Raw genomic sequence first — 25,000 nt, 5'->3', positions numbered from 1 at the left:
GGACTTACCGATAACTCGGGTGGGTAGACGATGAAATGTCGAAGCGTGAAGCCGAAGCCGTGGTCACCCCTAGTAATCGAAAGGAGTCGGGGTCCGCCACGTGAGGTCTGGAAGTGAACAGAAAAATATCTTATTTTTGTGACTGTACAGCACTTGCGGTATATTTACCAATTCTGCGAAGAACTCGCCAAAATAATTTCCACAAAATGGCCTTGGTCACTGCAATCATAGGAAAGGAAACAGTAATTTTGCTATGGAAAATTTTGAGTTCATAAAAATCAAATAACACAGAACCAATTACATTCTCGTACTGTATTTACTCAAGCCCATACACTACGCACGCGCACACAGTATGTGTGTGTGTGTGTGTGTGTGTGTGTGTGTGTGTGTGTGTGTGTATATATATATATATATATATATATATATATATATATATATATATATATATATATATATATATATATATATATATATATACACACACGTATGCACGCTTGTATGTGTTGTCCTAAATACATCAAGAAAACTTACATTCACATAACATGCAAGGGTATACATACTATATTACAACTACCTCAACAATGAAGAACGTGAGTTGCGCGTTTGGACAAGCGCGAAACTATCAGGAAGGAGGACATTAACAACAATCTCTAATAACTGAAGATAAGGGAAATGGGGCGTCTCCGTCCTACTAAAGATGTGGAAAAAGACACGCGTGCGTGTGTGTGTGTGTGTGTTGGGGGCTCATGCGTTAGTAATTAGCAGCAATTAAGCAACAAATAACACAGTGTTCTGTTAGGCACACCCTTCAGTATATTTCCATAACAATCGGGTGCGAAAATCTTTACTTCCACTAGAAGTGAAACATTATGAAAATCTAAATATAATACAGCCAAAAATAACATATAGGTGAAACCTAATACCACTAATTTTCTGAATTAAAAATAAGACCTGGAAAGAAATTAAGAGACATTCGATATCAAGCAGGAACATACCATATAAAACAAGTTACAGAAATGAGGAAATGCGTACACACATAATGACTGAGAGAGAGAGAGAGAGAGAGAGAGAGAGAGAGAGAGAGAGAGAGAGAGAGAGAGAGAGAGAGAGAGAGAGAAATACAATTTTTTCCCATAACCATGTAGCTTCATTTTTTCTTAATTTATTGCGACACGAGCCACTATTCACGATACAGAGGATGCAAAACAAAAGTTTTGCAAACCAGCATTACTTGAATCTGCACTGTGATCGAAACTTTCCAGAGATTAATAATCTTTATCAATCACCATTTTTGAGAGATAATGGTGATGTTACAGCTTTATCTGACCTCTCCTTCCAGAAAAAATGGGATATCTGCTTTATCTGCATTTTATTCTCAAGAGGGCAGAGTTCGTGATTTAATTGCATTTTCTTCATGAAAACAAGGTCTTGATCTACTTGCACATTCTTAAAAGAATTAATGTACTGCTTCTTTTACTCGGTTCTGAAAATATCTTACATCAACTCTCACATTAACTGCTTACATGCCAAGTATAACGTAATTCTATTCAAATAAAACGAACAAATTTCAAACAAAAAGAAGAATACAAAGAAAGGATGTGAGAACTAGAACAGAACGTTGAAATACAAGAAAATAACTCAAAACATACAGAAACCATTAAAAACAACGGAGGAAAACCTAACTGGGTGCAGTTTAAATACATTCTGAATCGCATTCACACAAGATCCAGCGATACGAAAAAGGAAACGAGAAAACAGAACTCAAGAGGATAAACAGTCGAGGAGAACAACAAAAGCATACTGGTGCTTCGTCTGCTCAAGCATTAAATACACAACAAAAATAACCGTGAGTAATGAAGAGCCTGAAACAAAAATTAACGGATAACGCAAGTTCAACTCTTAGTACAATGACGAAGTTTCTAAAATAGAATATGATGAGAGAGAGAGAGAGAGAGAGAGAGAGAGAGAGAGAGAGAGAGAGAGAGAGAGAGAGAGAGAGAGAGAGTGAGTTAGGCTACAGCAAAATCGGAATTACATTTGATCAAAATTTTCCCACCCACACACATTATGCGCTGCCATAGACTGCATTACATTAGTAGAACAAGTGCGCCATTAAATGTGGCATTTCATTTCCTTCATAAGGTTAAAATTTTAGAGGAAAAGTGCACAGGAAAAAAAAAATAAATAGATGTCTTCATAAACACTTACATTACCTCCTAAGAAACATAGATATATTGAAATGAAAACAAACAGATATATTTAAAGACCACGCTCAGTCTTACCTCACCCAGGAATAAATTGCACGCTAGCCCAACGTCTTGGAATCAATCCCAGAAAAATACATATTATTGCAACTCAAACGGATGTTGTGATGTTGAAACGGCACACCCCATTCGGAGAAAATAACAAAATTAGGCTAATTAAACAAATAGTGTGTGTATGTGTGTGTGTTTGTGTGAGAGAGAGAGAGAGAGAGAGAGAGAGAGAGAGAGAGAGAGAGAGAGAGAGAGAGAGAGAGAGAGAGAGAGAGCATCCTTGCAAACATTTCAATGTAAATACAAGCAGAACATTTTCATAATGGTAATAGCCGGTGCGCGCGCGCGCACACACACACACACGTACACGCACACACACAGTATATATGTTACCGGAAATGTGTGAAAACCAACATTCTACAGAATGCCTAGGCAATATATACAATGCCGAAAATCGGCAGTCAAATTATGAAATACTTGATATTTCATACATTTCCTAGGCATTGTATACATTGCCAAAAGGCAAACCAGCAGAGCATAGAATACGGTAGTCCCGTTAGTGGCGCCTGGGTTTGCCGTCACAGAGGCTTGCCGGTAGTCAAAGAAGTCATGACAGTTGTGATTCTCTTGTTCTCCCAGTAAGAATATCCTGTACTTCATTTCGTATTTTTTTTTAAACAAATTATTGTACTTTCGTATTTCATTATGAAACATATTAATTTCTAATTGTTGTTGTGATTCTCTTGTTTTCCCAGTAAGAATGTCCTGTTCTTCATTTCGTATTTTTTTCGTTTACTTTGAAACGCATTATTTTACTTTCATATTTCATTATGAAACATGTTAATTTTCAATTGTTGTTTCATTTTCTGACATTTTATATGAAAAGGCCTTTCCCATTTTACACTTTGTCAGATTAGTACTTGTCATTCTTTAAAATGCCTAGGAAAAGTATGTGACAATACAGATACTTCATACCTTGCCTGAAACTTCAGGCACTGTATATATTGCCTAGGCATTCTATAGAATACCTGGCTTTCACACACATTGCTGGTAAAACACACACACATATTTATATAATATATAAAGTATATATAGACAATATAATATTTATGATATATATATATATATATATATATATATATATATATATATATATATATATATATGACTCACCACAGGATCGCACCCCGGTCTTTCAAGTGAGAGTCCAGGGCATTAGCAATTCGGGCACATGGGTATGTCGAATGAAATGCTAGCAACGGAGAGATGATGGGTCGGGGAGTTGGTAAAATTCACTGGTATGTTAGGGCTTTAGTCGCCTGCCTGGGAAAAAACCTTAGGTACGTAAGTACTAGGTTCCAACTCCTTTATGACCTTTGTGTCCGAATTGCTAATGCCCTGACCCTGACCTCCGAGTGACCGGTTTCATCCTGCAGAGTCACAAAATTTATTTCTAGGTTCTGTGAAACACGTTCTACTGTGTTCATTCCACCATATATATATATATATATTATATACCATATATATATATATATATATATATATATATATATATATATATATATATGTGTGTGTGTGTGTGTGTGTGTGTGTGTGTGTGTTTATACATAATTATATATATATATATATATATATATATATATATATATATATATATATACATATATATATATATATATATATGTGTGTGTGTGTGTGTGTGTGTGTGTGTGTGTTTGTCTGTATATGTGTGTATGTGTGTGTCTGTGTGTGTACGCGCACAATTTATCTATTTTCTTCCATAGCAGTACTTCTCCCTTTACCGGATGCGTCCGCCCCAGTCTAATCCTCTTTCCACTTCCTTTTCCTTTATTCCTCATTACATCCCTTCCACCTGTCATCTAACGAAATCCATTCCTTAAAAATAAGGTCAATAACACAGCAGGTGCGCCAACCTCAGGGTTGCCAACATATTAATGAGAACTCGTAAACACGTAATAAAGTAGTAAAGGAAACGCACGACATAAGAAACATAACATCAACATGACAAAAGCAATAGAAAAAAGTCAACAAATGAAGACACAAGGACCATTCTACATTAGCTGGCGTAGGAGTTTCTTAGGGAACCGGTTTGTCTTATTACTCAAACAAATAAAACCTACATTTGGGGTATGGTACCCTTTCGGCACGCTTCCCCATTCATTGGTATTCTTCACCGACTCAATACAGCTTATCGATGCATTACTCTTGGAAATAACTCAAGCATTTTGCCATGCAGTACACGACCAAAGGGATAGTATGGTGGTGGAATTATGCGACTTGATAAGCCTATATTATTTACAAATGGCATTATCATATGCTTTGCACATCTCATTACGCTCCCTTAGTAAGTCAGACCTGAATAACATGCAAAACAGGCGTCTCCCCTTCAGAAAGCAGCATAATGTTGGGTACTGATCACAAAATCTATTACCTAATGTTCTACAATGCTAATGAGGGTAACAAGAAACGGTACGGAGTATAAAACACTGTTACTCTACGAACTCTTACGCAACGGAAGAGGATACAAGCCCTACTGGTTAAACTGTGACAGTTAGTTCTAACCTACCTTTAAGTTGTTGTGAGACTTGGTGTCCTCATGAGGATCCAGGGTTAGACTGAAAACTATTTACAGTGAATTGTAATTTTGTCGCAAGAAGAATTTAATCTATCGATTTCACCCTCTAAGCCTCTGAGAGAGAGAGAGAGAGAGAGAGAGAGAGAGAGAGAGAGAGAGAGAGAGAGAGAATATCTTGTGAATGGTTTCACCGTAGTAGGATGAGATTACCTAATAGAGGCCCTTGCGTTTGCAATTATTTGATAATACACTGTACATTTTCAAGGAGTACTAATCCCCCTTGTTTGTTGTTTTTAACATCTACTTTTTCTCTCTCCCAACTAGGAACAAGGAGGCTTGTTGGTTTTTTTAATGGATCGCATCCATATCGTTCCCTTCTCGTACAGTTCACGGACCGAACAGATCATGTAATTGTGAGTGTAGTAGCCCTTCGTTGGCTGAGTCGGTTGAGCTTCAGACTGTCACTCGATGGGCCGGAGTTCACCCCGGCCGGCTGATGAAGAGTTAGAGAATTTATTTCTGGTGATAATAATGTGGTTCGATTCCACAATAAGCTGTAGGTCCCGTTGCTAAGTAACCAATTGGTTCTAGCCCGTAAAACAAGTCTAATCCTTCGGGCTAGCCTCTAGAGAGCTGTTAATCAGCTCAGTGGTCTGGTAAGCCTAAGGTATACTTAACTTTTTTTGTGAGTTTAGTGCTACCACTTGCGCCACGCACGAGAGAGAGAGAGAGAGAGAGAGAGAGAGAGAGAGAGAGAGAGAGAGAGAGATTGTTTCTGCAGGAAGTGTGCATCATCACCACGACTAGTACCAACCCTCCAAAAGAGCTCACCAACAGTCATCCTGATGAAAAGACAAGATTACACATCTCGCAATGGCGCTTTGTTTAGGCAATCTCTCATCCGGCCGCGACGCCTTGTCCTTATGGCACCTCGTCCCAAACCGCATTTCCCTCTCTACGCCAATCTAAAACATTCTCATTAATAAACTTATATCTCACCCCATCAGCCTGACGATCTCCGCTCAACTCACACGTGTACAACAAAGGGCATCGCCTGCCTTCTCTCCCCCAGAACCGCTGCCCTCCACAGAGATATCAACGACAACGGCCTCACAACAATACGAGGGTTGTAGAGGATTGGGTTTCCCTCTGTGGGTTAACATTATCATAATATGAATAATCCTTTCCAGGACGTCGGCAATCTTGTCCGACTAACTTCAATTCGGCAGGATGGCCGTCTTGCTTGCACCTGGATTCCAGAACTTAACCAAACGGTTAAACAATATATGTCCCTGTCATTCAATAAATGTTTTCTGTTTACATATTTGTATCAGCAACTACACTGACGCAGTTCTCGATAATATTAATACACTTATTGAAGAGAGAGAGAGAGAGAGAGAGAGAGAGAGAATACAGATTTTCAAATTTCGTACGTACCCAACTCCATAAACTGATCAAAAAGAACCAAGGATGAATTGTAAACAACTAACCAACATAAATACTAGTTATTCAGCCAACCTTATAAATACTAAGTTTGAAAACAATCTGAAAACTGTAGAAATACTTTTCTTCTTCTCGTTTCCACTTCATTCCCTTCGTTCTCTTAAATAAAATTTTAAAAACTATGAACTGACTGTAAACATTAAACTTCAAACTTTTTAACTGGGTGGCGTAAGGTCGGGCACTACATCAAAAGAAAACAGTAGACCTTGCAATGCAGAACACTTTTCGGACTATTCTTCTTTTCGACAAGTTGTCCACTTGAATCCACCTGCAATTACAGTCTAGACACTAACGCTGTCGAGATTACAATGGTCCAAGATTGGAAGGCAATAGTTTTTATCTTTACAGAAAAAGAGGAATAAAAACATGATGTGCGGCCAAACACTCCGACACACCAGATATGTGCAAACAAATCATCAATTAATCACGGAGATTCCTCTAAAATAAGCGTCATGAAAATGTCATTTAATAATACAAATTGTATAATACTGTACAAAAATAAACTCAAAATACTAGGGGAACCTAAAAAATTAAATCAAATAAACAATAACAAGCTACTCACAACCCAAAATATGGGTCACGCTAGTCTTGAGATTTTAATCTTTGACAGGCGTCAATAGCTGTCAATCAAATAATCGACGGGGCATTTCTTATTGCTTCTTAAGAGATTAATCAATGCAGGGCAAGGATGATGACGACGACAAATCATATTTGCAGGTGTTCGACGATCTCGGTCACGATCAGAAAAACTAACATCCGCAATGCACTCACGTTCTAAGAGAAGTCCTTCTTTTATTATTATTATTATTATTATTATTATTATTATTATTATTATTATTATTATTATTATTATTATGTTCCATGGATGTTTTCTGGTTGTATTTTACGACCACCTGGATTGTTTAATAAAAAATCTAAGAAATTTAAGAATAATAATAATGATAATATTAATAATAATATCTGGCACATTTGGGGAATGGTTATATTTGTAGACACAAAGCTATTGACCAACCTAGTTGCAAAAGAAGTCCTTGTTTTATTTTTATTATTATTATTATAATTATAATTATTATTATTACTATTATTATTATTATTATTATTATTATTATTATTATTATTATTATTATTATTATTATTATTATTATTATGCTCCATGGATGTTTTCTGGTTGATTTGACGACCACCTGGATTGTTTCATAAAAATCTAAGAAATTCAAGAATAATAATAATATTAATAATAATATCTGGCACACTTGGGGAATGGTTATATTTGTAGACACAAAGCTATTGACCAACCTAGCTGTTTCCCCCATACGGGCTTTGCGAATGATACCAACGAGTAAGAATGCAGATACATAAACAAATAAATAAAGATACATGTCTGTTTGATCGTTACCCATCAAGGACTCACCGCGAACAAATTCGATTTATTTGTAACTGTTACTAAGACGACAAAACATCCTGTTGCTACTGAGGTAAATGTACCATGACTGGCCATGTCGCTATCATGAGGCTGATGCAAGTATACTCACAAAAAGTACATTACAGACGTCGATACTTGCGCTCGTTTACATACACAGATACACACATACCATAAGCATACAAAATCCAAAGATGAGTACGAAGTGCATTATCATAAGCCAGCCGGATGCTGGACCAAGTTCACTTTTGAAACACTTGATCTAAAAATTTACAGCTAATAAAAATGAACGATTTCGTAAGAGTGCCGCTTAGCGGAAACGCTAGAACGATAACCAAGAGATAACTAAAACTTTTTAAGGTATGACTCTTGGGAGCAGAGAGAGAGAGAGAGAGAGAGAGAGAGAGAGAGAGAGAGAGAGAGAGAGAAGCTTCTTTACATTATTCACTGTACTGGTAGTAAACGGCAATTAATACATATGGGCCTACCTACTAAGGTTAGTAGGAAAAGTGATTATGATATTGCTATAAACAGCTCATAAAGTCGTTAATAGTACTAAAATCGCAGAAAACAACATCTTTAGGAACACTCGAAAGACATTAGAACACCCATGACATTAAATCAGGGGTTACTTTAACAGAAAAACGATTTTTAGGGACGAAAATCCGGTAAGAGATACAATTTCTAGATATCACTCAATTACAAGCTCGAAATTTTTTTTTCTTTTTAATAAATCTAATGGCCCACATAACTACCGAAAGGACCCCACATGAAAATTCGAGTTAGATCATAAATTATAAAAAATAACAAAGAAACTTCTTAAATTGTTAGCCAATAAAGATGCAAGCGAGTGAATAGAACTACAAAAGGAAAATGTGTCACTGTCAACATTCATTCATGATTTCTTCTTTTGTGCGAGTTTTTCTTTTTGTTCTTTCGTCTTTTATCGATCCTCTTCAAAGCGACAGCCAATACTCTTGACATCAGCCCTTTTAATTCGAGAGTCAGTAAGTGGTCGGGCTTCACACACGCAGTCCTTTTCAAAGGCAATGACCTACTGACCTCAAACTGACAAGAGGCAGAGTGCGTGTTGCCGGCACCTGCAAAGCAGGGGATGAAACAAGGTGCAAAAATAGCTAAAACTAATAATGATCTATCACCAACAACTGTAGTAATACTAGTAATGATAATTAACAGTTTTCCGATCGATGATGAAATTGAAGATACGTGAACATGCGTGTACTGAGAAAAATCACAGATGAAAAGTATATCTCAATATGTACATACTTTACACAAAAGAATAAAAGCTCTGAATGTCTTCCATCCAAGTAAAAGCTTCATTCCATTAAGAGAAAGTGCGACTGCTTGGCAACTGACGAAGCGAGCAAAATTCGGAAAATGGATAATAATTTTTACTATTTTACATCATTCGATAGTATAAAAAAATCTTGCTGACAACAGCTGACTTCTGATTCTTTTTACGTTCTATTTTAAGATCTTACAAAATATTAATAAAAAAATCTATTCATAATGCTACATTACCTTATCGTAACGACCAAAGAACTTCGGGGTACTCAACTTGTACAACAAAATAACGGATCGTTAACGAATTCACAAAAAAATCATTTAAAATCTTCCTGGGAAATTAAATTTTTTCTTCAACAAACGATTACAACACCAATAAAAAAAATTTTGCTGTCCAAAATAATAGTAATAATAAATTTACTTTCGCTCAATTTGTTCAATTTTCAAAATATACCTCATCAAGCAGAGGCATTGACATTTGATACTCAAGTTGACCAAGCATCAAGATTAGGGTAATGGGGACTTCTTTCTTCAGGCGTTTATGGAAAAACTTAATTCCCTTCCCCTGACAATAACCTTGATGCAGAAGAATGAAATCAATCCCAAGAGTCAAGGTAGGACGAACTTTCTGTTCAACAATGATAAAACTGTGTCCTTCCAAGAAACCTACAAGAGAAGTTCAGTTGGAAAAGACCAGGAAAAAATAAGTATTTGCAATAACGAAAATTCAACATTTTAAAACTGAAAGCATTCTAATATCTACAGTAAGGATGTCCAATGAACGATTACATTTTCAATCAGTCAGTTAATCAATCTGTACCGACAGCTATTACCAAAAATTAATAGTTTGCCAAAAATTGTGAACAAAATGTAAAAAAAATAACCTTGGCTGGCTGGGAAGAAAAAACCCTAAAGAAAGAGCAAATATCCACCCACAATATTAAAGATAAAAAAAAAATAACAAGAGTTAAATTCGTAACGGTATCTCCACCTTAATCTGGAAACACGACTGACGCTATCAGCAACACGAAGTTGCACGGCCAAAAGGTGCTATCCACACAAGATGCTATCCGGGATTTTGTCAAGCGGAACGTTGACCAACCTAGTCTTGCTGCCCAAATGATGGGCGTTACAACGAGCACGTGAGCCCAGAATTCTGTTATAGCCCCCAAAGGGCATCCAAAGTGAGCGAGCGAGCATCCATGCCGGCTAAGTTAATGCCATAATTTGCTGTTGTTAACGGCGAGTTTCCAGCGTGTTCCGTTTTCCTGTTGGACGGAGTTTTTGAATGATAAAAATCCTAACGGTCATTTTTTTTTTATTTTTAATCTTAATTTTGTTTAGTACGTATTTCTACTTATATGACCAAAAGAATAACCAGGTAGTATAATTTCATTATCAGTTTTTTCAATACACATTTTTTCATAGTTAATCTTTGAAAATGAAGCATATATATATATATATATGTGTGTGTGTGTGTGTGTGTGTGTGTGTGTGTGTGTGTGTGTGTGTTTGTGTGTGTGATTACATGTAAGTGCTGATTACTAGTTTACTCGTAAATGACAGTCAAATAAATGTGGTTGAGAATTGTAAAAATAGTAGCCATTTTTTTGTAAATGAATCGTACTTACGATTCATTTACAAAAAAAAATATTGCTACTATTTTTACAATTTCCAGCCCCAATTATTCGACTTAAAACTGTCATTTACGAGTACATTAACAATCACGCAATTATATGTAATCTCACACACACATATAACATATATATATATATATATATATATATATATATATATATATAATATATATATATATATATATATATATATATATATATATATATATATATATATATATATATATGCTTCAGTTTCAAATTATTAAGAGACAAGAGAAGAGAGAGAGAGAGAGAGAGAGAGAGAGAGAGAGAGAGAGAATTTCCCGAACTCCACCACATGCTTACCGAACCGTTGCAAAGACAAACACGCCCAACGATAGCTAGGCAGAGTCGGGGCTAAAGAGACTTGCCTGAATGAATGAATCACAGGCAGGTAAGAGAAAGTCGAGATCATCACAATCTTGTGACCGCGGGATGACTGTAAAGGAACTGTCTGTAGGTTATAATGAAAGGGCTTTACAAAAGAACAAGTTTCACGTAAGTTTGCAACTATATAATTAGTTTTCATCTTGCTGAAGGCTGTTATATGAACAAAAAACTCAAAATAAATTACAACTCAAAAGTCTATATAACTGTTATCCTTATCAAAAAGTAATGATAATCGCAATAATTGTGATTTTTTAAGACAACTGTTATAATGACTGATGGTGAACCTTTCTGTGTTAACACAGTCGACGCATCAGGAAGTTCACAGTTAACCATCACAATATATTAGATGTTAGGAAATTAAGTACAACTTAATGTACTTAATATTAAGTAAATCGTAATGGCAAAATCCAAAGCGATTTCGATTTCCGATAAAATACAAAAGCACTGAAGTAACACCGGTGTAGATTCACGTCATTTGAGAGAAATTTCTGAAGAAGTCAAATTCCCCAGCAGATATCGTCGAATAACGAAGACGTGTTTGTACAAAGGCAAAGTTAAATATTAATTCTGACATTACGCAGTTTAAACTAGCAAAGGTCACAGCACATACCACTGCGTTTCCAGGTGCAAGAGATGGGCTAGTAGAGTGCATGTTAAAAGTTAAGTATACCTTAGTTTAACCAGACCACTGAGCTGATTAACAGCTCTCCTAGAGAGGGCTGGCCCGAAGGATTAGATTTACTTTTACGTGGCTAAGAACCAATTGGTTACCTAGCAACGGGACCTACAGCTTATTGTGGAATCCGAACCACATTATAGCGAGAAATGAATTTCTATCACCAGAAACAAATTCCTCTTGTTCTTCACTGGCTGGTCGGACATTCGAACTCGCGACCAACAGAGTGGTAGCTGAGAACGGAACCCGCTCACCCAGCGAGGAACTATTAGAGTGCATGTAATACAGGGGTTCTTAACCTGGGGTACGCGTACCCCCAGAGGTACGTGAGAGGAATTTTGGGGGTACGTGACAGGTTTCTCAAAATACTTCGGTTTTGAATAACTGCAAACCTGTTTGTAGAAAGTGGCCTACAAGTGCTAGGTTAGATGTTTCCTCCACTAGAACCAGGACAATAAGTAACAACGTTAACAAGGAAACTTGGAGTTATGTCAATTGAGAGAAAGCTCTCTTGGACTATACAATTTAAACTTTATAAACCAAGCCAAAAAACCATGCATTTCTTTTTACCCTTCCTGATGCTGCATTGTGGGTAAGGGGTACGTGACCAATACTGAAAGACTTCAAGGGGTACATAAGATTGAAAAGGTTGAGAACCCCTGATGTAATACATTAATTTGCTTACAAACATGAACACTGTTGCTTCTTCCAGTGTTACTACTACAATAATAATAATAATAATAATAATAATAATAATAATAATAATAATAATAATAATAACAATAATAATAATAATAATAATAATAATAATAATAATAATATCTACGATATCACCAGATGCAATGCCAGGTTTATGTACAGAAAATCAATAAGAGTTGAATAAAAATAAAAATTTACTGTCTTACATCGAGGCATGAGGCATGTTATCTACACCTAAATTCACCTATTTTAAAACCAATCTAATATTTCCTACAAAGGCCTAAACAGAAATATTCACAGGATGAGCCAATTTTACTTCAGTGGAACAGTCACATACGTTAAAAGTAAAATGCTAAGAAAAACAACTTGTTACCTAACATAATCTGTCATATGTTGACCAATCTACTTATCAAAAGCATTTTTGGATGAACATCAGTCAGCATTATATGTAAATGGCGTATAAGTAGGCCAGAGCAATATTTAAAATTTACACACACTAATGCAACATCTTTGTAGCCATATAGACGCACACACATAAACGCGACATTAGAGGAAAAATATATACAATTTCTCTTCATTCATTCGTGTAGAAAATTCACCAAATAAATTTTTGACATTCAATTAACGCACGCTGGCAATGCCCTTTGTTGTGACTGTCTGGAAAGAAAATTGCCAAGGGTAGGTAAACCACAACTTAATTAAGTCTACGGGATGAAAATGCCAGGTACAGTCAGAGTTGGCAATCTCACTTCAAAAATGACTGTTACATTACACTACTGTGTAAGCAAAGCTTGGCTGTGCCAAATACAGCTGCGAATAAGTTATGAGTGCTAAATGAACATTAAGGCTTCACGTACCTCATATGACAGGGTACGTGTGTGTGTGTGTGTGTGTGTGTGTGTGTGTGTGTGTGTGTGTGTGTGTGTGTGTGTGTGTGTGTGTGTGAACGCGCTCGCGCGAGAGCCAGTCACTGTGGTTAAGTGGCTACCTAACTCTCCTCATCGGAGGATGGAAAAGATTAGGCCAGCATCCAGAAAAATCTACACGACAGATGACCAAACCAGTGGCTATGGGGCAGTATCACCAAAGACTTCAAATTATATATATATATATATATATATATATATATATATATATATATATATATATATATATATATATATATATATATATATATATATATATATATATATATATATATATGCATGCATGCTTAAAATATCACAGTAGATGCACGTGACTTCAGTGTATAAGCGAATCCCACAGGAAGTATATATATATATATATATAAATTTCTGACTCACGTCAGGATCAGACCCAGGTCTCTCAGGTGGAAAGCAAGGGCGTTACCCACTGGGCCATACAAGTCTAAAAGAAGTTGGAACCTGAGGCAACTGCCCAAGGAATTACCTGGGCAAGCTAACTGCTTGCATACCAGCGAGTTTTCCCCAACTTCCCGACTCAGCAATGACCCAATAGACAACATTTCATTCGAATTATCGCCTTCTGGTGAATAAGATGAAATCATCAACACACAATCACGTGTGGAACAGAAATAAATTTCTGACTCGTCAGGATCAACCCAGGTCTCTCAGGTGGAAAGCAAAGGGCGTTACCCACTGGGCCATACAAGTCTAAAAGTTGGAACCTTGTATGGCCCAGTGGGTAACGCCGCGCTTTCCACCTGAGACTGGGTTCGATCGACGTGAGTCAGAAATTTCTGTTCCACACGTGATTGTGTGTTGATGATTTCTATCTTATTCACTCAGAAGATAATTCGAATGAAATGTTGTCTATTGGGTCATTGGAGTCGGAAGTTGGGAAAACTCGCTGGTATGCAAGCAGTTAGCTTGCCCAGGTAATTCCTAGTGCAGTTGCTCTCAGGTTCCAACTTTTAGACTTGTATGGCCCAGTGGTAACGCCCCTGCTTTCCACCTGAGAGACCTGGGTTCGATCCCGACGTGAGTCAGAAATTTATTTCTGTTCCACACGTGATTGTGTGTTGATGATTTCTATATATATATATATATATATATATATATATATATATATATATATATATATATATATATATATATATATAGAGAGAAAAGAAAAATTAGGCTAGTAATGATATTGGCTGTTACTGGTTTATCCAACTGGCGTCACAACATCATAGGTCATCGAAGAGGCAAATGCACAAAGAACTAACTAGCGTTAAGTTGTTACACAGGGAAGTCATGCAGAAAGAAAACTGGACCTCATAATAAAAGATAAAAATGGACAGATACTGTCTAGAGTTAACACATTTCTGGACTGAGTAAGTATTTACCAAGATTTAATGAAAATGGAGTAGAAGAGGAGTAAAAGAGAAGAAGAAATGCTTGACGCAAGAACGCAACGGGTTAGAGTAAGTCTGAAAATGCTTGTAGGAATTACTGCTGATGACGTAAGGAGGGGCATCAAATGGTTAAACAATGGAAAGACGCCAAAAGTCAATGGGACTACATGTAAAATGTAGTGCGGTGGTGATAGCCTCATTGAGTGGCGGGCCAAGGTTCGAAATGTATGTCTAGATGCAGGGTGTGTGTGAGAGAGAGAGAGAGAGAGAGAGAGAGAGAGAGAGAGACTTGATAATAACAAAAGAAAGAAAAATTCCCGTAAGGAACTACTTTGAAGCCGTCAGAAAAAAAAAATTTCTTTTCATTAAATCTGCAGAAAAAATTTTCACGTTAATAAATTGCTCACCCACACAGATCAAAGCCTTACAAGAAAATCCAGCAGAGCCGTACATTAAACCCTCGTTCTTATCTGTGAGACCAAACTCTGCCTAATCAAATAAGTTATTAAAATTAATCTTTGAGCCACCATGAACTGTACGAGTCGGCATTAATGGTCTTAACTCTCTCTCTCTCTCTCTCTCTCTCTCTCTCTCTCTCTCTCTCTCTCTCTGTTCAGCGTGCCAATATCTTTAACATCTGTCATGTGTTGAAAACCAAGAGGACTATCTAATATTATCCTGTAAACGCTGTCGACATGATAAGAGCCAGGGATTTATATTATAAAACCGGGAGCCGGAAAGATATATATATATAAAAAAACAGTACAACAATAACAGTAATAAAGTCATTCTGGGAATTAGTTGGCATAAGCCACAGAACAAACCACTTGGGGATTTCCCCATGGGACGGACGGGTCGGAGAGATCACCCAGAAGCGGAAGGAGAGAGATGAATTCGCATACACCAACAAACACGGGAAGAGTTCTACTTCCTATTCAAAATGGGGACGAGCGTCAAAACTGAACCAGAATTCGGGCCAGAAAGGTTTCCTTATCACTGTTCAACTCACACTGACGCGGTAATAAAGAGAGATACTTAGAAAGGCAAATCATACTTGCATACTCAAGAACACTTCCACAATTTGGAAAAAGAAAACTTATGTACAGAAAATTTTTGCAACATATACCTTTTTTCTCTCCATTACAGGGATGGCGCATATAAAATACAGCTTCCCAGTTTCTCGGCGCGCATTGAGGATGAGGTAGATAGCCTTACGCCTATTTCTAAATTCTTTACACACTAAAAACATGAACTAAAAAACATGAACTGAGCGCTGCACCACTCAGACAAGGCCCCCAAAGGAGCGACGAGACGTGTTTTGCACAACACAGTGCCTCTGGCAGTGATAATTGCTATTTGAACCTTGACCTCTGTGCATGACCTTGGCTTCATTAGTAACGCATACATCCCAAATATGAAGTGTCTCCGATGTAATTCAAAGTTATGCTCACGGTTAAATTTCCATTTGATTTTGCCCTGCAAATATGACTTCGTCCTCATTCTACGTCAATTTCAAAAATTTAGGCTAAGATTAAATTTCTATCTGACCTTCGGCTTCTCATATGACCTTGGTCTTACCCCTTACTCTATACATCGTTTTCATTAACAAAGCAGCCGTATTAAATATGAAGTCTTGATCTCGCATAGTTCAAAAGTTATAGTCAAAGGCTCAGTTTATATTTGTCTCACTATTATCCATGGATGATAGATATGAAAGCTTAAATCTTTAGTTTTAAAAATAATAAAGTTATATTAATACAGAAAACGTACGTCTTAGCAAACAGACAGAGGAACAAAAGTCAATTACTAGGAGTCCCCAGACAATATACTGGGAGCATAGAAGTTATCTAATGATCAATAATCACACAAGAATAAAATACTGAATAACCTACATCCATTGGTCTATTTATGTTTTTGCATCTTATACATTACAAACTACAAATCAAATAGCTATCACAACATCGCAGACTCTGCTATGACATATAAATTCAATCGTTTATGCCATACATTATTTACGCTACACCGTAAAAAAAAAATACAAAGGAAATAATGTAAACGAAAGAAACAAAACGCGATTAAGATGAGAGAAAGATAAATGAATTCTGCGCCCACGCCAATAAATGAAAAAATTAACTCAAACTAATTTGAAATCTGAAAGGCCAAAGGACGTTGTGCCAACTGAAGTGACAGGAGACCCAGCTGAGTATGCCAAATGCATGTTACGTCTTCTTAAATGCGACCAGTGTACAAATACTTAAGAGCTTAATGAACAACACAACGCTATATGACATCTAGACGGGAATCTCAAGACATCGCTGTTCCTTTAATCAATTTGCAGTGGGTCGCACCATGCAGTAATTGCGAAAAATTACTGGATTATGAGAACATTAACGTCTCTCTCTCTCTCTCTCTCTCTCTCTCTCTCTCTCTCTCTCTCTCTCTCTCTCTCTCTCTCTCTCTCTCTCTATAAACAAAAGTTTTTTCTTTTAATCTGTTGTAAAAAAATACGAGTACCAAATACGGGTATGAGTTGGGCAGGAGGATAGTTACCGCTAGCAATTGCAAAATATTTTATCATTCAAGAAAAGGGGTCATTTCACAGATAACCATAACAATGTCATACAAAAAATAATTCCCTTGAATAGTAATTCAGGTGCTTCTAATACAGATGTCAAAAAGAGTGAAAGGTGACGACGGATTTGTAGGGGGGCACTAAACTAAAAAAAATTTACTACAAAGTATAAAATTTCATTAATACAATTGTCTCTCTTTCTAGCTTATTTGACATGCAGTTATGTGAGGTTGTCGCTTTATGGCTTCAGAATAGAATATATAAAATAGAATTTACAGTAAAAAGATTTTATAGATGTACAGGAGGAAAACCTCGCAGGTGCATTGTGGATCAGTTGTTAGGAGAATGTGGAGAGTAAGATGGAAGAAAGAGAGTGTGAACGGAGGTACAGTAAAAGTAATGAAAGGGGTTGCAGCTAGAGGCAGAAGGGAGGCTGCAAGAAACCTTAAGTAATGCCCATAGTGCACCGCATGAGGTGCACTGACGGAACTAACCACCTACGGGGTTTATGGCTTCAGGTACTAAAAAAAAATAGTGCTGAAACACTTAATTTCAAACATGCATAATACGTAATTACATTTCACTACTGTGCAAAATGACACATGACAGAAATTAAGCGTGAGCATGTATGTGAATATAAATGTATATATTAGTAGGCACAGATATCAACGCATAAGTAATTCTTCAATTCTAAAGCAAAATATTAGCTGAATAAATCTAAGAAATAAATCTAAGACTGTAGAAAATCTTCATCTATTTCCTATACCTATCGAGTTTCTCTTGTTTATTACAAGTCACAAGACAAACAAAAAAGTAAACAATAAAAGTGCTTGAAACAAGAGTAACAAAGGAAACGCAAAATGATGTATAAGCGTAAATTCGGAGAATTCTGCCAGTAAAATAAATCACATAGCCTTGGTTTTTTTTTTACCTGTCTATTCCTACTATTTCTGAACCTGTCCCTTAACTTTCAACTCCGGATTTTCTTTATTTTTCTTCCTTCTTAATAAACATTTCCACCATTTTCATCTCCCTCATTCCCCAGCAAGAGAAAGCCGAAGGCCAGAGTCAGGCAAGCAGAAAATGACAAAATGGGTTTGGGATTTTCCACCGCCCGCCCCCTCCTTTTCAGCCCACGATATCTGCGACAATACCCTCCCAGAATCAATTACCTATAACTGTAATGCTAAATAAGAAGCTTTACATCTAGCAGCAGATGCATCAACAACACCATTAGTTAAATCAAATCCCATCACCGCTTGATACACGTCTTCCTCTTTAGTTTACAAACACTCGCCAGGGAAAATAAAACGGCTTAATTGCAATCCAGACATCTAAACAACATCAGTCCATTCCACACTGATGCATCATCTGGATATCGATCCGTTTCAGGATCAGAAAATAACTTCGATGACGTGAGCGAATCTATGTCGGAAGTTAAGCCTAACCGGGGGGAGCCAGATGGAAAAGTCTAATTGACTGGCACACCTGGGCGAACCGAGACGGACTGCCCCGTGTGTCACGAATGTTTGGCTTACGGCGACTCTTTTTCTACACAGTTATTTTTTCCAAAATAAACATCTCGAAATCCACAGGCTAATTTGAGTGAACTGCTATGGTAGAGTAATATATACGGTATTTATTATAGTGATCTATAGGCTTCCTTCACATACAGACACACCTGAATTATGCGGTACATTTCTGAGTAAATATGCACCATATTTCATCATCATTGCAACTGCAATCAGGGCAAGTAATAATAATCATAATAATATTTATTTCAGCTCAAGGCCAAATAGAGATACACAGTCTAAGGCCGTATAGAGACATACAGAGCAGATACAACAAAAACTACACATTACACAAAAATACGAAGTAACTATTGTAAAGTCTCAAAAAAAGTCTTCTTAAAGTCGTCTTATTCTTCTTCTGGCTACAATTTCTCGAACAATGAAATTATACGACCGTAGAGTATACAGACTATCACAGAAAATTACAGGAAAGCAGACCTCTATTGTTTTCTACATTGTCTGTACTTCAATATTGATTATTTCAGTTCCTTTCCCGCTCAACAACTGACTATCGTAGTATTTCACCACAGAATCTAACTTTAGCACCACAAATCCTTTCTTATTTCCGTACTAGGAATGAAAACGGATACCTTTATATATAAAAAAATCTCATGAAACATACAAACAACAATACAGTACTTAAAAAATCAAACTAAAAACTAAGTATTATAGGCAATAAAAATTTTTCATATAAAAAAATGCCTTTCTAGAAATGGAAAATAAAGATCACACTATTCTTAAATATGAAAGGGCCATCGAAAAGAATACTAAAATGAATATATATGAAACTCCTTTTAAATAAAATAAAGAACCCATATAAATTGATAAGGAAAATCCCCTGCCAACATGTTGTCACTGATCTACAACCTGAAGACCACAACTCCCTAGAAAATAAAGCATGATCCGCACGGTTTTAATCTCTTATTATCACTGATAACAAGGCGCCGAGGGCCACTTATATAGCAGATAAAAGCATAGCCAGTCTCCAAGTTTGTGCTTTAGTCCCAAATTAAAATACACTTCTTGATATAAAAGCATACTATTGCGTTTGTAAACACTATTAATTCGTTACATCTTACCGACATATAACTCAGGTATCCATATGGATCATCTTGAAGATAAACAGGGTGTGGATGCCCATAAGGGTATTGCCCATAATCAAGTGGGATATACAGATCTTGCCAGTCCTCCATATTTCCTACTACTGAAATATACACCAATATATAAAAGGGTATCACTAAGCGAGCTGAGCCATCACATGGCCACGGCATCGGTCATGCAGTCTGCCATGACGTCTGAAGAAGCGCAAGATTACTGTGCTTCAAGGTGAAATCCAAGAGCACATACTTGGTCATCAGTTGATTCGAACTTTACGCTCACCAGTCGGCCCTTATCCAAGGGACTCCTTGTCCCCGACAAACTGCACTGTATAAAAATGCCATTAAGCCACGAAGGTAACTTTTAAACCAACCCGGACGACAGTTTGCAGAAGAAGACTGCGCGGAGACGAGGCGTGAACACCTTCACCACCGCAAGACTCGGCGTTACTGGTCACGAACACAACCACGAGGGAGTGCGAGATAAAGGAGCGATAAGATTACCGAAGTAGACAACCATCATCTATTCTTATCGTGAATAAGTTTTAAACTGCCCTCATGACAGCTCGTATCTCCATTTTCTCATTTAATGGCTTCCTATCTACTGACAGCCACGCGATTACGGTATGGCTCGTGTAAATGGGCGCTGAGATAATAAACAGCGTTGATCAGCAATTCGAAGAACATTTACGAGTGTTCAAAAAGGGACGATAATGACGAAATGCTATAGATAAGAATAAGAGATTATGTTACGTACCGACATCTTAGTACAAAAACCATAAATGAAATTAGAAAAGGCCACTAGCAACAAAATTTACGGACCGATTCGTTTCATTTACAAAGGAAATATATGATTTCCAAAATAGTAATATATAAAACTTAAGTAAATTCAATTTCAAGAAATAGAACCACAAAAAATCAGTTTGCCCCACTAATATTAATAACAATAAGGAACAAACTAATAATAATGATAATCTTCATCATCATCATCATCATCATCATAATGGGAGGCAACCATCACTCTTAACAGAAGCCGGATTATAATAACCTACAAATCAGCGGCTTCCCAGCTAAAGGCAGTGTAAACTCAAATGAATAAACCCCTTTAATCCCATGTATAAAACACTCTCGGAAACGTAAGTGCATCCGACAACAAAAAGCTTTTAAGCAATGGGAGTGGGGCTCAGCCGCTTCTCGCATGACACGAGGCTGAAGCACTTAGCGTCAAGACTTACAATTGTCAAACTATAAAAAGCCCCAGCGCCAATGAAATTCCAAAAGGAGATCATAGCTCTAATGAAAAAAAAAAAATGGGGGCGCTTGAGTGACACGAGCTATTCTCGTTAGCAGGATTTAGTGACACAGGGTCGGTTTGTCTTTTACTCCTCGGGGCCCTCTGCCGAGTGAAATGGATCATTACTATGCAGGTCTTGTATTCTGCACATCCTGCTGTGGCACATGGCAGCCTTTTCAATGGGGGGAGGGGGGGGGGGAGAGTGTCTCTGTCATGGAGCTTTGCTTCCTTGATCACTGGTTTCGAGTTTGTGTCGTCAAGAGATTCATCTACTCTCTCTCTCTCTCTCTCTCTCTCTCTCTCTCTCTCAAGCTCTTCGTTGGACGAGTCGGTAGAGTTGTGGCTAGAACTCACAGCCCGAGTTCTGGGTCCCGGCCATTGATGAAGAGTTAGAGGAATTTATTTCTGGTGATGGAAATTCATTCTCGCTATAATGTGGTTCGGATTCCACAATAAACTGTAGGTCCCGTTGCTAAGTCACCAATTGGTTCTTAGCCACGTCAAATAAGTCTAATCCTTCGGGCCAGCCCTAAGAGAGCTGTTAATCAGCTCAGTGGTCTGGTTAAACTAAGGTATACTTCTCTTTCTCTCTCTCTCTCTCTCTCTCTCTCTCTCTCTCTCTCTCTCTCTCTCTCTCTCTCTCTCTCTCTGTGCCACACTGTGAAAAATTTTATTTTGGCCTGAAGTCATGGACAAGTGGAATGCATAAAACGTGCAAGGACATGACACCCTATTATGACAAATTATTAATTTACCAAAACAGTACAGTTACCTACACGAATGATTTCCAACAGTGACAGCTAAAAACATAACGATGCCACAGAATGCGTTGGAAAGTTTTTATTGAAAACCATTTTTACTGGGAAAGAAAGTTTTCCTTGCGTTACAAGCTTAACATTCGTGGAAATATATATTAGTAAAATGATGATAAGACCTTTACAAAATAATGAAACGAATAAAGTTTAATGTTAGCAACATATAACCACCATTTCAAAATGCATTTCTTCTAAAACTACGCGTACATCTCACTTAGTCTACCATTTTTCACACAGCTAATGTGTATATTTTTACTAAATAATGTAAATTTGGAATAATACCATATATTACACATCAATTACACAGCAAAGTTTACAAACTGTAACTTACCTAGATTAAAATCTGACATAAAATACCAATGTAAATAAAAAAAAAATATTAACGCGTAATGCATCTGGCATTCATTAGTAATGCAAAATCACTATTAGCATAATCACTTCAAATGGAACTTTCAAAGGTCTCTACAGGGCGAGTGAAATCCCTCTCCATCAATCTGACCTAAAAAAAAAACTGCAGATCGCAATGACCTTGCATATCACGACACAATATCTATAAAACGAAAGCAACCCTACTACCTCTTTTAGATATCATTTAATAATAAAGACAACACACAGAGAATCTCTCCCTGACTCCCGAACCAGAACGAGAGCCAAATTACTACCTCCATCCTCTATGGAATCTTGTCCACCCAGAAACTCCGGAGAACGAAGAAGCGGTATCATTAGGCCAGAGGGTAGTCGCAGACATTTAACCCCCAGGCACCCCAGCAATTACCAACAGCGGAGATAGCGCATCGCTATAACAACTTTCCAAACGCACCATCGCCCACCTAACCACCACCACCACACAGTTATGATCAGCAACGCGTAGCGCGACTGACCTCACCAGAGCTACCGTTGACCCCGGGACCGGTGGTCTCCTTTTCACTTCAGCAGCACCATCTCCCAGGTGACCACCCCCTTCGCCCTCTCCATGCCTCAGGCTTCCCGTAACAAACTTACTCATTAACTTATATACAACGTACACCCACACATAATGCTTCTAATGAACAAGAGTCCATTGAAAATTTGTACGCTCACTTCACCCTGGAGCATTCAAGGAAGTCTTCTTTGTCTCTCATTCGTGACCTGATCCTTCTTACCGATTCTGACTCTGGCCCCGCCTCGAAAAGGCTGACCTAAGTCTAATTCAGGGCTATTTTCTGTTTACAGTTACTCTTCACCGACTGAAACTTCCACCTACTAGCAGCCTGTAAACATATTTATATATTATATATTTATATATATATATATATATATATATATATATATATATATATATATATATATATATATATATACATATATATATATATATATATATATATATATATATATATATATATATATATATAATATATATATATATATATAATAGTTTGTACTTATTATGCACATTTTCAATCGTCGCAATTCATGAGTAGTTTCACACACACACACACACACACACACACACACATATATATATATATATATATATATATATATATATATATATATATATATATATATATATATATATATATATACACATGTGTGTGTTTGTATGTATTTTGTGTGTGTGTGAATTACTCATGAACTGCCACTACTGAAAATGTGTATAATAGGGGCAAACCAAATATTAAGATGATACAAAAACTTCTTTATACATAACTGTTTTTAATGCTGACAACAACAACAATAATTATAACACAGTCCAAGAGAGATGCCTACCATGACCAGAGAAATAAACCCTACACCGATGATTTCCCCAGACATCAAAGCGGCTTTCAATTTGGGCATAACCCAACGTCAGGTAAGACTTGCGTCACAGAGACTGAAAATAGAGCCGAAAGGTCGTTACTTTTAACCCTCCTCCAGAAGAGGGTCGCCAAGTGACGAACTGTTCTAGCATTTCCTATGAAGCATCAAGTAGCGCGATACGGAGAGGTGTTCAATATTTAGGCCCCTTACTTCCGCGTCGGGACCAGAGCCGGACGGTTTTTCAACAGGAAGCGAGTAAATTAAAGGTCTTAGAGCATCAACACTACGCATTTAACCGATTAAATGTCTGTGTGCACAGTGCTTGTGAACACTTGTGAACACAGCCTTCACAAAACACCTGACTTAAGTCTGGAGAAACAATGGTGAGGACATCAGATTCAACATACACCTGCTCGGTAGAAAATAAAGTTCCAGTACATGAGTAAGAACAAGTATCGAGAGAACCGGACTGAACAAGTTGCAAATAAAAAATAACAATAGAAATTCGTCTGAACAACAATATGACTTAATACTAAGCCAATTCTTCCGTCTAGCCTACATGCACACGCAATGCATAGGCTATTTTGTACTTGATGTTCTGGTAAACGTATTCTCTCTCTCTCTCTCTTCTCTCTCTCTCTCTCTCTCTCTCTCTCTCTCTCTAAGTGAAATTCCTAAATATTCATATAAAATCGTTAAATACAATTATACGTTTCCCGTCTTCGACTGAAAATAACTTAAGAGATCTGGCGTTAGGAATTAAACTTCAGTAGCTAAAAACATTCCAGAAACAAAGGGATCAAAATATACCAACTACCAAAGTTCGTAATATGTCCACGACATCAACCATCAAAACATGAGAGAGAGAGAGAGAGAGAGAGAGAGAGAGAGAGAGAGAGAGAGAGAGTAAAATTAAGTACAGAATACACAGTAGTGTAAAAATATAGAAGGACACCCGAATTACGAGTACTAAGAGTACCAGAAAAGAAGAAACACAATTCAAAGAACTTCTCGACACGGTTGATGCCAAACTTCGAATTTAGACAA

At 37.1% G+C, this 25,000-nt stretch overlaps 1 protein-coding gene across 40 annotated transcripts in view; it reads right to left on the bottom strand.

Annotated features, from left to right (window-relative positions):
- The window catches only part of RhoGAP19D (Rho GTPase activating protein at 19D), a 569,022-nt gene that overhangs the window by 249,916 nt on the left and 294,106 nt on the right, over positions 1-25,000 (bottom strand). For 28 of the 40 annotated variants that reach the window (XR_010854870.1, XR_010854873.1, XR_010854876.1 and 25 more), the window contains exons 1-2: positions 20,045-20,514; positions 9-107 (exon numbers count right to left, since the gene is read on the bottom strand). Coding sequence is in view for 17 of the 40 variants with exons in the window: in XM_067113623.1 (XP_066969724.1) it covers positions 9-107; positions 20,045-20,236 (291 nt within the window). In the remaining 23 variants the exon portion in view is untranslated. Of the gene's footprint in view, positions 1-8; positions 108-20,044; positions 20,515-25,000 lie in introns of those variants that run through there. The other 12 variants (XM_067113644.1, XM_067113647.1, XM_067113630.1 and 9 more) reach the window with 1 other exon arrangement.

This window comes from Macrobrachium rosenbergii, chromosome 12 (genome assembly GCF_040412425.1).
Source record: "Macrobrachium rosenbergii isolate ZJJX-2024 chromosome 12, ASM4041242v1, whole genome shotgun sequence".
Lineage (NCBI taxonomy): Eukaryota > Metazoa > Arthropoda > Malacostraca > Decapoda > Palaemonidae > Macrobrachium > Macrobrachium rosenbergii.
The sequence above is the reverse complement of the archived record's forward strand: the minus strand, read 5'-3'. Positions and strand labels throughout refer to the sequence as shown.